Genomic DNA, 13,095 nt, shown 5'->3' with positions numbered 1-13,095 from the left:
TTAGTGGCCTCAGCTCTAATTAGCTAATGATCTCCTTCAGCTGTAATCAGTTCTGAGAACGGTGATGGAGCCTGGGGTTGTCGGGGTGGGCTGAGCGGGGGCAGCAGGCCGTCCTTTGAGGTGGGAGAGAGTCCCTTCCGGGTCGCGCTGAGGGTTTAAATGCTAGCCTTAGTACCTCCTTCCCATCCATGGGAAGGGCAGGGATGGACCGGTCTGCTTCCGAGCGATGTCCCCAAATCCGCTCCCCAACTCCAGGATGGTTCTGCCTCAACTTCCCTCCCCACACTGTTCTAAACCCAAGGATTAGGAGATGGTGCATTCTGCCCCAACTGAGCTATAAAATGCTTTTTTAATCATCATTATTATCAAGATTACCTAGTAGTAATAACAATAATGATTGTGGTAATTTGTTAAGCATTTACCATGTGCCAGGCACTGTAGTAAGCACTGGGGTAGATGCAAGGTGGGATTGGACACAGTCCCTATCCCACATAGGGCTCACAGTCTTCATAATAATAATAATGATGACATTTGTTAAGCACTTGCTATGTACAAAGCACTGTTCTAAGCGCTGGGAAGGATACAAGGTGATCAGATTGTCCCACATGGGGCTCAAATCCCCATTTTATAGATGAGGGAGCTGAGGCACAGAGAAGTTAAGTGACTTGCCCAAAGTCACACAGTGGACAATTGGCGGAGCCGGGATTTGAACCCATAATAATAGTAATAATAATGATGGCATTTATTAAGTGCTTACTATGTGCAAAGCACTGTTCTAAGCGCTGGGGAGGTTACAAGGCGATCAGGTTGTCCCACAGGGGGCTCACAGTCTTAATCCCCATTTTACAGATGAGGGAACCGAGGCCCAGAGAAGTTAAGTGACTTGCCCAAAGTCACACAGCTGACAATTGGCAGTCAGGATTTGAACCGATGACCTCTGACTCCAAAGCCCGTGCTCTTTCCATTGAGCCACACTGCTTCATCCCCATTTTACAGAGGCACAGAGAAGTGAGGTAACTTGCCTAAGGTCATGCAGCAGACAAGTGGAAGAACCGGGATTAGAACCCAAGTCCTCTTGACTCCCAGTCCAGTGCTCCATCCACTAGGCCATACCGCTTCTCTAACCACCTTAGCTCCTGGGGAGGGGTGCCAGTGAGGTGGGAGGGGGTGGGCTTGTCAGTCTCCTCATCTGCTGGCTGCACCATGGCGTAGTGGATAGAGCATGGGCCTGGGATGCAGAAGGTCATGGGCTCTAATCCCAGCTTGGCCACTTGTCTGCTGTGTGGCCTTGGGCAAGTCACTTCACTTCTCCATGCCTCAGTTATCCCATCTGTAAAGTGGGGATTAAGGCTATGAGTCCCATGCAGGACAGGGACTGTGTCCAACCCGATTTGCTCGTATCCACCCCAGTGCTTAGTACAGTGCCTGGCATATAGTAGGTGCTTAATAAATACCACAAGTATTGCTGTTATTATCTTCCAGTTCGATATGGCCCTTGGGCTCTGCTGCTGTCATAATAATAATAATAATAATAATTTACTATAAACCAGCCACTGTTCTAAGAGCTGGGGTAGATACAAGTTAATCAGATTAGACACAGTTCCTATCCCACAGGGGACTCATAGTCTCAATCCCCATTTTACAGATGAGGTGACTGAGGCACAGAGAAGTGAAGTGACTGGCCCAAGGTCACATAGCAGACAAGTGACAGAACTGAAATTAGAACCCATGATCTTCTCTCTCCCAGGCCCATGCTCTATCCTCTGTGCCATACTGCTTTTCTGGCCCCTTGGCTTCCTCTGAACCTCCCAGAGGAATGTGGGTGACATGAAGCTCGGGAGGGAAGGATGGGAAAACTGGGGAGCACTAAGGAAGAGCTCCCAGAAGAGCTTTTCCTCCCAAGCAGTCTTACCACCTCCCTGTAAATCTGTAAATCTGTTCCCCCACAGAGACCTCCAATCTCTGGACCTCATCCAATCTTCTCAACTCATCATACCCCACTTAGCCTCCATACCCAAATTACCCTCTCTGGATGACCAAAGGGACGTTCTCACCACCATTTCTACTGAACTCAACTCACCCCCCTATCCCTTCGTCAATCTCATACCACTAACACACAACCCTGGATCACCTGCACAGTCTGCCTCCTTCGCTCTTGTGCTCGAGCTGCAGAGCGCTGCTGGCAATAGTCTCGATATCTGGCCGACTTTTTCCACTTTAAGTTTATCCTTGCATGTTTTAACTCTGCCCTCGCCTCTGCCCGGCAAAACTATTTCTCCACCCTTAATTGACACCCTTGTCAGTTGTTCCAGATACTTAACTCCCTCCTCAGGCCCCCTGCCCCCCAAGCTTCCCCATCCCTTGCTCCCAATGAGCTGGCCACCGACTTTATTAAGAAAAGTAACACCATCAGGTATGAACTTCCTAAAATCGCCCCTGCCCCTCCTCAGTCCCTCCCCATTCTGGCCCCCTCTTCAACTCTCCCATCCTGCCTCTCTCAAAAGCCATCCCCTCCACCTGCACATCCAACCCCATTCCTTCACACCTTATCAAAACTCTTACCTCCTCCCTTCTTACCTCCCTAACAGCCATCTTCAACTGTTCACTCTCCAATGGTTCTTCCTCACTGCTTTCAAACATGCACATGTCTCCCCATCTTAAAAAACCCTCCTTTGACCCCACACGTCCCACCAGCTATCACCCCATCTCCCTCCTTCCATTCCTCTCCAAACTCCTTGAATTGTCTAAACCTGCAGTCTCAAATTCCTCTCCTTCAATTCTCTCCTTGACCCCCTCCAGTCCTGCTTCCATCCCCTTCATTTCAAATAGACCACCCTCTCAGTGGTCACCAATGATCTTCTTCTTGCCAAATCCAATGGCCTGTACTCCATACTATTCCTCCTCAACCTCTCAACTGCCTTCGACACTGTGGACCACGCCTTTATCCTGGAAATATTACCCAGCCTTGGTTTCACTGACTCTGTCCTCTCATGGCTCTCGTCTTATCTCTCAGGCCATTCATTTTCAGTCTCCTTCGTGGGCTCCTCCTCTGCTTCCCATCCCCTGACTGTGGGGTTCCTCAAGGTTCAGTTCTGAGTCCCCTTCCATTCTTCATCTACACCCATTTCCTTGGAGAAGTCATTCACTCCCATGGCTTCAGCTTCCACCTCCATTCATTCATTCAATCGTATTTATTGAGCACTTACTGTGTGCAGAGCACTGTACTAAGCGATTGGGAATTACAAGTCGGCAACATATAGAGACGGTCCCTACCCAACAACAGGCTCACAGTCTAGAAGGGGGAGATGTGGACGATACCCAAATCTACATCTCCAGACATGATCTCTCTCCCTCTCTCCAATCTTGCATCGCATCTCCTCCTGCCTTCAAGACATATCTACTTGGATGTCCTCCCATCACCTCAAACTTAACATGTCCAAAACTGAGCTTCTTATCTTCCCTCCCAAACCCTGTCCTCCCTGACTTTCCCATCACTGTAGACGGCACCACCATCCTTCCTGTCTCACTAGCACATAACTTTGGTGTTATCCTTGACTCCTCTCTTTCATTCAAACCACATATTCAATCAATCACTAATTCCTGTCGGTCCCACCTTCACAACATAGCTAAAACCCACCATTTCCTTTCCATCCGAACTACTTCCATGTTAATACAATCACTTATCCTACCATTCATTCATTCAATCATATTGATTGAGCGCTTACTGTGTGCAGAGCACTGGACTAAGCGCTTGGGAAGTACAAGTTGGCAACATATACCCTGCCTAGATTACTGCATCAGCCTCTTTGTTGACAACCCAGCCTCCTGCATCTTCCCACTCCAGTCTATATTCCACACTGCTGCCCAGATCATTTTTCTAAAAAAACGTTCTGGACAATTCACCCCACTCAAAAAACTCTAGTGGTTTCCCTTCCACCTCCACATCAAAGAAAAACTCCTTATGATTGGCTTTAAAGCACTCAATGACCTCGCCCCCTCCTACCTCACTTTGCTTCTCTCCTCTACGACCCAGCCTGCATACTTTGCTCCTCTAGTGCCAACCTTCTCACTGTGCCTTGGTCTCTCCTGTCTCGCCACCAACCCCTCACCCATGTCCCACCACTGGCCTGGAACTCCCTCCTTCCTCAAATCCGACAATTACTCTCCCCACACCCTTCAAAGCCTTAATGAAGGCACATCCCCTCCAAGAGGCCTTCCCTCTTTTCCTCATCTCCCACTCCCTTCTGCATCACCCTGACTTGCTCCCTTTTCTCTTTCCCCCTCACAGCCCCATAGCACTTCTGTAATAATAATAATAATAATAGCATTTATTGAGTGCTTACTATGTGCAAAGCACTGTTTTAAGCACTGGGGAGATTACAAGGTGATCAGGTTGTCCCATGGGGGGGTTCACAGTCTTAATCCCCATTTTACAGATGAGGTAACTGAGGCACTGAAAAGTTAAGTGATTTGCCCAAAGACACACAGCTGACAATTGGCACTGGGGATTTGAACTCATGACCTCTGACTCCAAAACCCATGCTCTTTCCACTGAGCCACACTGTACATATCCGTAACTTTATTTGTATTGATGTCTGTCTCCCCCACTCTAGATTGTGAGCTCATTGTGGGCAGGGAATGTGACTGTTTATTGTTGTGTTGTAGTCTCCCAAACACTCAGTACAGCGCTCTGCACACTGTAAGCACTCAATAAACATGATAGAATAAATAAATGAATGAATGAACCCCAGGCTGAGGCAGCCAAACTCCCTACTTCTCCTGGGCTCCTTCCGGGTGGGCCTGCTCCTGTGAACATTCCCTCTCCTGCTTCCCAGGCCCACATTCCAGTTCTTCTCCTGGCACAGCTGTGCCCTGGGATTGCTGGGCTGCGGAGCCATGGTGTTTCTGGTCCAACCACTCTATGCCGCCACCAGCCTGGGTCTCTGGCTTCTCCTTCTGCTGCTGCTGCGCCGACTCGGGGTCCCTCGAGACTGGGGTCACGTCAGCCAGGCCCTGATCTTCCACCAGGTAAGTGGTTCCATCCCTGCTGTGTGACCTTGGGCCAGTCACTGCACTTCTCTGGGCCTCGGTTACCTCATCCGTAAAATGGGGATTGAGACCGTGAGCCCCATGTGAGCAGCGTGGCTCAGTGGAAAGACCACGGGCTGGGGAGCCAGAGATCGTGGGTTCTAATCCCGGCTCCGCCACTTGTCAGTTCTGTGACCTTGGGCAAGCCACTTAACTTCTCTGGGCCTCAGTTCCCTCATCTGTAAAATGGGGATGAAGACTGTGAGCCCCACGTGGGACAACCTGATTACCTTGTTTCTACCCCAGCACTTAGAACAGTGCTTGGCACATAGTTATGTTGCCAACTTGTACTACCCAAGCGCTTAGTACAGTGCTCTGCACACAGTAAGTGCTCAATAAATACGATTGATTGATTGATTGATTGATTAAGTGCTTAACAAATACCAACATTATTATTAAAAATTATGTAGAGCAGGAACTGTGTTTGACCTGATTTGCTTGTATCCATCCCAGTGCTACGTACAGTGCCTGGTGCATAGTAAGTATTTAACAAATACTATTATTGTTATTATTATTATTATTGCTATTATCATCCCCTTCTGACCAAGCAGCTGTTCTATTAGATCATGGCCTCACTCCCTAGATTTTTTCTTTTTTGGTATTTTGTTAAGTGCTTCCTATGTGCTGGGCACTGTTCTAAGCGCTGGGGTAGATACAATATAGTCAGGTTGGACACAGTCCATGTCCCACATGGGACTCACAATCTTAATCTCCTTTTTTTTTTACATACGAGGTACCTGAGGCCCAGACAAGTGAAATGACTTGCCCAAGGTCACACAGCAGATAAGTGGCAGAGTCAGGTTTAGAACCCAGGTCCTTCGGGCTTGCAGGCCTGTGTTCTATCCATTCGGCCACGCTGTTTCTCTGTCCATTTTTCCTGTTCCTTGCAGTACTGATGAAGGCCCTGCCCTAGAGATTTCTCATCAGACCATCAGCATCACTAATGCTATTTTATTTTATTTTTTTTAATGGTATTTGTTAAGTGCTTACTATGTACCAAGCACCGTTCTAAGCACTGGGGGGATACAAGGTTATCAGGTTGTCCCAGATGGGGCTCACAGTTTTAATCCCCATTTTACAGATGAGGGAACTTCCCAGAGCCTTCCCAGACTGAGCCCCCTCCTTCCTCTCCCCCTCCTCCCCGTCTCCATCCCCCCCACCTTACCTCCTTCCCTTCCCCACAGCACCTGTATATATGTATATATGTTTGTACGTATTTGTTACTCTATTTATTTATTTTACTTGTACATATCTATTCTATTTATTTTATTTTGTTAATATGTTTGGTTTAGTTCTCTGTCTCCCCCTTCTAGACTGTGAGCCCGCTGTTGGGTAGGGACCGTCTCTATATGTCGCCAACTTGTACTTCCCAAGCGCTTGGCACAGTGCTCTGCACACAGTAAGCGCTCAATAAATACGATTGATTGATTGAGGAAACTGAGGCCCAGAGAAGTTAAGTGACTTGCCCAAAGTCACCCAGCTGACAAGTGGCAGAGCCGGGATTAGAACCCACGATCTCTAACCCCCAAGCCCGGGCTCTTTCCAACTGAGCCACGCTGCTTGAGCACTTACTGTGTGCGGCGCACTGTACTAAGCACTTTGGAGAGTACTTGGCACACAGTAAGCGCTTAACAAATACCGTCAATATTACTACAATACATAAGAGTTGGTAGACGTTCCCTGCCTGCGACTTCCCTGTGGCTTCACCCCTCCACCCCCTTAGGTGCTGTTGGTCATTTTAAGCAGCGTGGCTCAGTGGAAAGAGCCCGGGCTTTGGAGTCAGAGGTCATGGGTTCGAATCCCGGCTCCGCCACGTGTCTGCTGTGTGACCTTGGGCACGTCACTTAACTTCTCTGAGCCTCAGTTCCCTCGTCTGTAAAATGGGGATTAAGACTGTGAGCCCCACGTGGGACAACCTGATCGCCTTGTATTTCCCCAGCGCTTAGAACAGTGCTTTGCACATAGTAAGCGCTTAACAAATGCCATCATTATTATTATTATTATTTAAGGCCCCGGGCTAGAGAGCTGTCCATCACCTCATGGCCCTGCCCCGCGGTTTTCCCTGCCCAGGTCCGGAAATATCTCCTCTTGCTAGACACCCGCAAGGACCACGTCAAGTTCTGGCGGCCACAGGTGCTACTGCTGGTGAGGAACCCCCGGGGCAGCCTGGCACTCATCCGCTTCGTCAACCACCTCAAGAAGAGCGGACTCTACCTGTTGGGCCACGTGGAGCTGCGGGACCTGGGTGAGGGAGCGGGCAGAGCGGGGGGCTGACTTCTAACAAACGGGGAGGGCGGCAAGGAGAAGGACGGCGGAGGGACCCGGGCGGGGGTGTGGGCAGAGTTGGGAGCTCCCCTCTAATAATAATAATACTAATGATGGTATTTGTAAAGCGCTTACTATGTGCCAAGCACCGTTCTAAGCACTAGGGTAGATACAACTTCATCAGGTTGGACACAGTCCCTGTCCACCATGGGGCTCACGGTCTTAATCCCCGTTTTACAGATGAAGGAACTGAGGCCCATCATCATCATCATCGTCATCAATCGTATTTATTGAGCGCTTACTGTGTGCAGAGCACTGTACTAAGCGCTTGGGAAGTACAAGTTGGCAACATATAGAGACAGTCCCTACCCAACAGAGGGCTCACAGTCTAAAAGGGGGAGACAGAGAACAAAACAAAACATGCCAACAAAATAAAATAAATAGAATAGATATGTACAAGTAAAATAAATAAATAAATAAATAGAGTAACAAATATGTACAAACATATATACATATATACAGGTGCTGTGGGGAAGGGAAGGAGGTAAGATGGGGGGATGGAGAGGGGGATGAGGGGGAGAGGAAGGAAGGGGCTCAGTCTGGGAAGGCCTCCTGGAGGAGGTGAGCTCTCAATAGGGCCTTGAAGGGAGGAAGAGAGCTAGCTTGGCGGATGGGCAGAGGGAGGCCATTCCAGGCCCCGGGGATGACGTGGGCCGGGGGTCGACGGCGGGACAGGCGAGAACGAGGTACGGTGAGGAGATTAGCGGCAGTGGAGCGGAGGGTGCGGGGTGGGCTGGAGAAGGATAGAAGGGAGGTGAGGTAGGAGGGGGCAAGGTGATGGACAGCCTTGAAGCCCAGGGTGAGGAGTTTCTGCCTGATGCGCTGATTGATTGGTAGCCACTGGAGATTTTTGAGGAAGTGGAGTGACTTGCCCACAGTCACACAGCAGACAAGTGGCGGAGCCAGGATTATTCATTCAATCGTATTTATTGAAGGCTTACTGTGTGCAGAGCACTGTACTAAGCGCTTGGGAAGTACAAGTTGGCAACATATAGAGACGGTCCCTACCCAACAGCGGGTTCACAGTCTAGAAGGGGGAGACAGACAACCAAACAAAACACGTTAACAAAATAAAATAAATAGAATAAATATGTACAAGTAAAATAAATAAATAAATAGAGTAATAAATATGTACATACATAGAAGCAGCGTGGCTTGGTGGAAAGAGCACAGGCTTTGGAGTCAGAGGTCATGGGTTCAAATCCTGGCTCCACCACTCGTCAGCTGTGTGACTTTGGGCAAGTCACTTAACTTCTCTGGGCCTCAGTTACCTGATCTGTAAAATGGGGATTAAGACAGTGAGCCCCACATGGGACAACTTGATCACCTTGTAAATTCCCCAGCGCTTAGAACAGTGCTCTGCACATAGTAAGCGCTTAATAAATGCCATTATTATTTTATTATTATTATATATACATATACACAGGTGCTGTGGGGAGGGGAAGGAGGTAAGGCGGGGGAAATGGGGAGGGGAAGGAGGGGGAGAGGAAGGAGGGGGCTCAGTCTGGGAAGGCCTCCTTGTCACCCAGCTGACAAGTGTACAAATTAATTACTCTATTTATTTTACTTGTACATATTTACTATTCTATTTATTTTGTGAATGATATGCTTTTAGCTTTTAATTCTATTTGTTCTGATGACTTGACACCTGTCCACATGTTTTGTTTTGTTGTCTGTCTCCCCCTTCTAGACTGTGAGCCCTTTGTTGGGTAGGGACCATCTCTATCTGTTGCCAAATTGTACTTTCCAAGCGCTTAGTACAGTGCTGTGCACACAGTAAGCTCTCAATAAATGTGATTGAATGAATGAATGATTGAATGAAGTGGTGGAGCTGGGATTAGAAACCACGTCCTCTGACTCCCAAGCCTGTTAGCTTGCCATTAGGCCCTACTGAGAGCTCACCTCCTCCAGGAGGCCTTCCCAGACTGAGCCCCCTCATTCCGCTCCCCCTCATCCCCCTCTCCATCCCCCTGTCTTACCACCTTCCCTTCCCCACAGCACCTGTGTAAATGTATATATGTTTGTACATATTTATTACTCTATTTATTTATTTATTTTGCTTGTACATATCTATTCTATTTATTTTATTTTGTTAATATGTTTGATTTTGTTCTCTGTCTCCCCCTTCTAGACTGTGAGCCTGCTGTTGGGTAGGGACTGTCTCTATATGTTGCCAAGTTGGACTTCCCAAGAGCTTAGTACAGTGCTCTGCACACAGTAAGCGCTCAATAAATACGATTGATTGATTAGGCCCTGCTGCTTCTCTAGCAAACGGGGAGATCAGTGGGGAGGGGAAGGGGGATGAATCTTGGTGATCTTTTAGACTGTGAGTCCACTGTTGGGTAGGGACTGTCTCTATATGTTGCCAACTTGTACTTCCCAAGGGCTTAGTACAGTGCTCTGCACACAGTAAGTGCTCAATAAATATGATTGATTGATTGATCTTGGTGAGGGTTTGGGCTTTGTTGGGGGGGCTGCCCTCTACTAAATGGGGAGAGCAGCTGGGAGGGGGGATGAGAGAGCTGCCTCTCCTCCCGCTATCCACCCAGCCCCTTGACCATGCTGTTGTTGCTCTCCCTCCCTTCCCCCTCCAAACTAGACTTGCTACCCAGTGATCCCCTCTTGGCCCAGGAAGACTCATGGCTGCAACTGGTGGAGGAGCTACAGATCAAGGCCTTCGTGGCCCTCACGTTGGCCAGCTCCGTCCGGCTGGGAGCCCAGCAGCTGCTGCTCACATCTGGCTTGGGTGAGTCCCTGGGTGGGCTGAGGCAGTGATTTTAGTCCCGGGGGCATTGGGAGGGGGCGTGGGGGCGGCAATTTAGGGGCTCGCTTAGAGAGGCGGGGGCCTGTGCCAAGAAGTGGGATGCTGGTGTTTCAATCAATCAATCAATCAATCAATCAATCAATCGTATTTATTGAGTGCTTACTGTGTGCAGAGCACTGTACTAAGCACTTGGGAAGTACAAGTTGGCAACATATAGAGACAGTCCCTACCCAACAGTGGGCTCACAGTCTAAAAGGGGGAGACAGAGAACAAAACCAAACATACTACCAAAATAAGATAGAATAGATATGTACAAGTAAAATAAATAAATAAATAGAGTAATAAATATGTACAAACATATATACATATATACAGGTGCTGTGGGGAAGGGAAGGAGGTAAGATGAGGGGGATGGAGGGGGGACGAGGGGGAGAGAAGGCTGAAGCAGAGGCTGAAGCAGCATGGCTCAGAGGAAAGAGCCCGGGCTTGGGAGTCAGAGGTCATGGGTTCTAGTCCTAGCTCCGCCACTTGTCAGCTGGGTGACTTTGGGCAAGTCACTTCACTTCTCTGGGCCTCAGTTCCCTCATCTGTAAAATGGGGATTAAGACTGTGAGCCCCTCGAGGGACAACTTTGAATACCTTGTATCCCCCCCAGCACTTTGAAAAGTGCTTGGCACATAGTAAGCGCTTAACAAATGCCAACATTATTATTGTTATTATTATCAGTGCCCGGGGGGTAGGGCACAGGTCCCAAGATGCTTTTCAGCAGCATGGTCAGGGAAGGAGCATGGGCTAGTAGATAGAGCCTGGGCTTAGGAGTCAGAAGGAACTGGGTTCTAATCCCAGCCCTGCCACTTGTCTGTTGGGCGACCTTGGGCCAGTCACTTAATTTCTCTGGGCTATTGAGTTACCTCATCTGTAAAACGGGGATAATTATTATTATTATCATTATGGCATTTGTTAAGTACTTACTATGTGCCAGGCACTGTACTAAGCGCTGGGGTGGATACAAGCAAATCGGGTTGGTTACAGTTCCTGTCCCACATAGGGCTCACAGTCTTATTCCCCATTTTACAAATGAGGTAACTGAAGCCCAGAGAAGTGAAGTCACTTGCCTAAGGTCCGCAGTAGATAAGCGGTGGAGCCGGGATAAGAACTCATGACCTTCTGACTCCCACGCCTGTGTATTCACTACATCGTGCTGCTTTGTGAGCCCAATGTGGGACCGGGACTGTGTCCAACACGATGAGCTTGTGTCTCCCTCAGTGCTTAGAACAGTGCTTGGCACATAGTAAGTGCTTAACCAATACCATCATTATGAGTATTATTATTATTGTTATTCTTGCAGGGGGAATGCGGCCCAACACTCTGATTCTGGGCTTCTCCGATGGCAGCCTGCCCCGGGACGGGCTGTCAGGTCATCCGCGTGAGGGAGTGGCGCCGTTCTGCTTCCCTCCGATGCGGGGGCCGGCTGGAGGCAGAGCGGGAGCGGGGGTGTCCCCACCATTGTGCCCCCGGGAGTACGTGGCGCTGATCGCCGATGCCCTGAAGCTGCGGAAGAACGTCCTTCTGGCCCGACACTTCCCGGAGCTGGGCACGAGCCGGGCCTCCCGCCAGGCGGGCATCGACGTGTGGCCTGCGGACTGGCTGCGTCCTGGGGGTGGCTCGGAAGATCTGGGCACCAGTGCCCTCTTCCTCTTGCAGATGGCCTGTGTGCTCAGCATGTCGCGGGCCTGGCGCGGGGCACCCTTGCGCCTCTTCCTCTGCGTGGAGGCCGGTCCCGGGAGGGCCTACCGGGAGAAGCAGGCCCGGGACCTGCTGCGGGGCCTTCGCATCGGCGCCTCGGTGCACCCGGTGCCCTGGGAGGCCGCGGCCGCCCCGCCAGGACCCCACCGGGGTGCTTCGCCCGACGCCCAGCCCTGGCACGGCTACTTGGAGGCGGCCAACCGGCTGATCCGCACGCAGAGCTCCCGGCCGGCCGTGCGCTTCCTCTACCTCCCGCCCCCGCCCCCTGGCCTGGCCTCCTACCCTACTTACCTGCAGCAGCTGGACCTGCTGACCCGTGGGCTGGGGCCCACCTTGCTGGGGCACGGGGTCAGCGATGTCACCAGCACGGCTCTCTAGAGCCGGGCACCACTGTGCCACCACCCACCGATCGCCCCACCCCGGGAGCCTGAGAGGCAGGACCAACTCCCTCCCTCACAACTACTACAAACTGGAGAAAATTCACAGTGTGGCAAACACTGCCTCTTTTGGGGGGGTTTATATGTTTTAAGTGCTTACTATGTGCCGAATACTGTACTACTACTACTACTACTAATAATAATAATTATGGTGCTTGTTAAGTGCTTACTACGTGCCAAGCACTGTTGTAGGGTAAATACAAGTTGGGTTGGACACAGTTCTTGTCCCACAAAGGGCGCATACTCAGCCCCCAGTTTACAATTGAAATCACTGAGGCCCAGAGAAGTGAAGTGACATGCCCAAGGTCACACAGCAGACATGTGGCAGAGCCAGGATTAGAACCCATGACCTTCTGACTCCCATACTCTATCCACTAAGCCATGCTGCTTCATGGAATTTGTTAAGTACTTACTATGTTCCAGGTAATGTATTAAGCGCTGGGGTGGATACAAGCAAATCAGGTTGTATACAGTCCTTCTCCCATGTGGGGCTCACGGTCTCAATCCCCATTTTACAGTTGAGGTAACTGAGGCACAGAGAAGAGATGTGACTTGCCTAAGGTCACCCAGCAGGCAAATAGCAGAGCTAGGATTAGAACCCATGACCTTCTGGCTCCCAGGCTTGTGTTCTATTCACTACGCCAAGCTGCTTCCCACTTTACTAAGAGCTGGGGTCTTGTCTTGCCTTATGCCGTCATCTCCGACCCATAGTGACGCCATGGCCACATCTCTCCC

The 13,095-nt window shown here is 49.9% G+C and overlaps 1 protein-coding gene across 1 annotated transcript in view; it reads left to right on the top strand.

Annotated features, from left to right (window-relative positions):
- LOC119926804 (solute carrier family 12 member 9-like) overlaps window positions 1-12,480 on the top strand; it is a 67,098-nt gene extending 54,618 nt beyond the window's left edge. The window contains exons 10-13 of the mRNA XM_038745203.1: window positions 4,836-5,028; window positions 7,159-7,333; window positions 10,013-10,159; window positions 11,526-12,480. Of these exons, the coding sequence (XP_038601131.1) occupies window positions 4,836-5,028; window positions 7,159-7,333; window positions 10,013-10,159; window positions 11,526-12,301 (1,291 nt within the window). The 3' untranslated portion in view covers window positions 12,302-12,480. The remainder of the gene's footprint in view (window positions 1-4,835; window positions 5,029-7,158; window positions 7,334-10,012; window positions 10,160-11,525) is intronic.
- The last annotated feature ends 615 nt before the right edge of the window (window positions 12,481-13,095 follow it).

This window comes from Tachyglossus aculeatus, chromosome 1 (assembly GCF_015852505.1).
Source record: "Tachyglossus aculeatus isolate mTacAcu1 chromosome 1, mTacAcu1.pri, whole genome shotgun sequence".
Lineage (NCBI taxonomy): Eukaryota > Metazoa > Chordata > Mammalia > Monotremata > Tachyglossidae > Tachyglossus > Tachyglossus aculeatus.
Note: the sequence above shows the minus strand (reverse complement) of the source record. Positions and strands in the feature narration are given on the sequence as shown.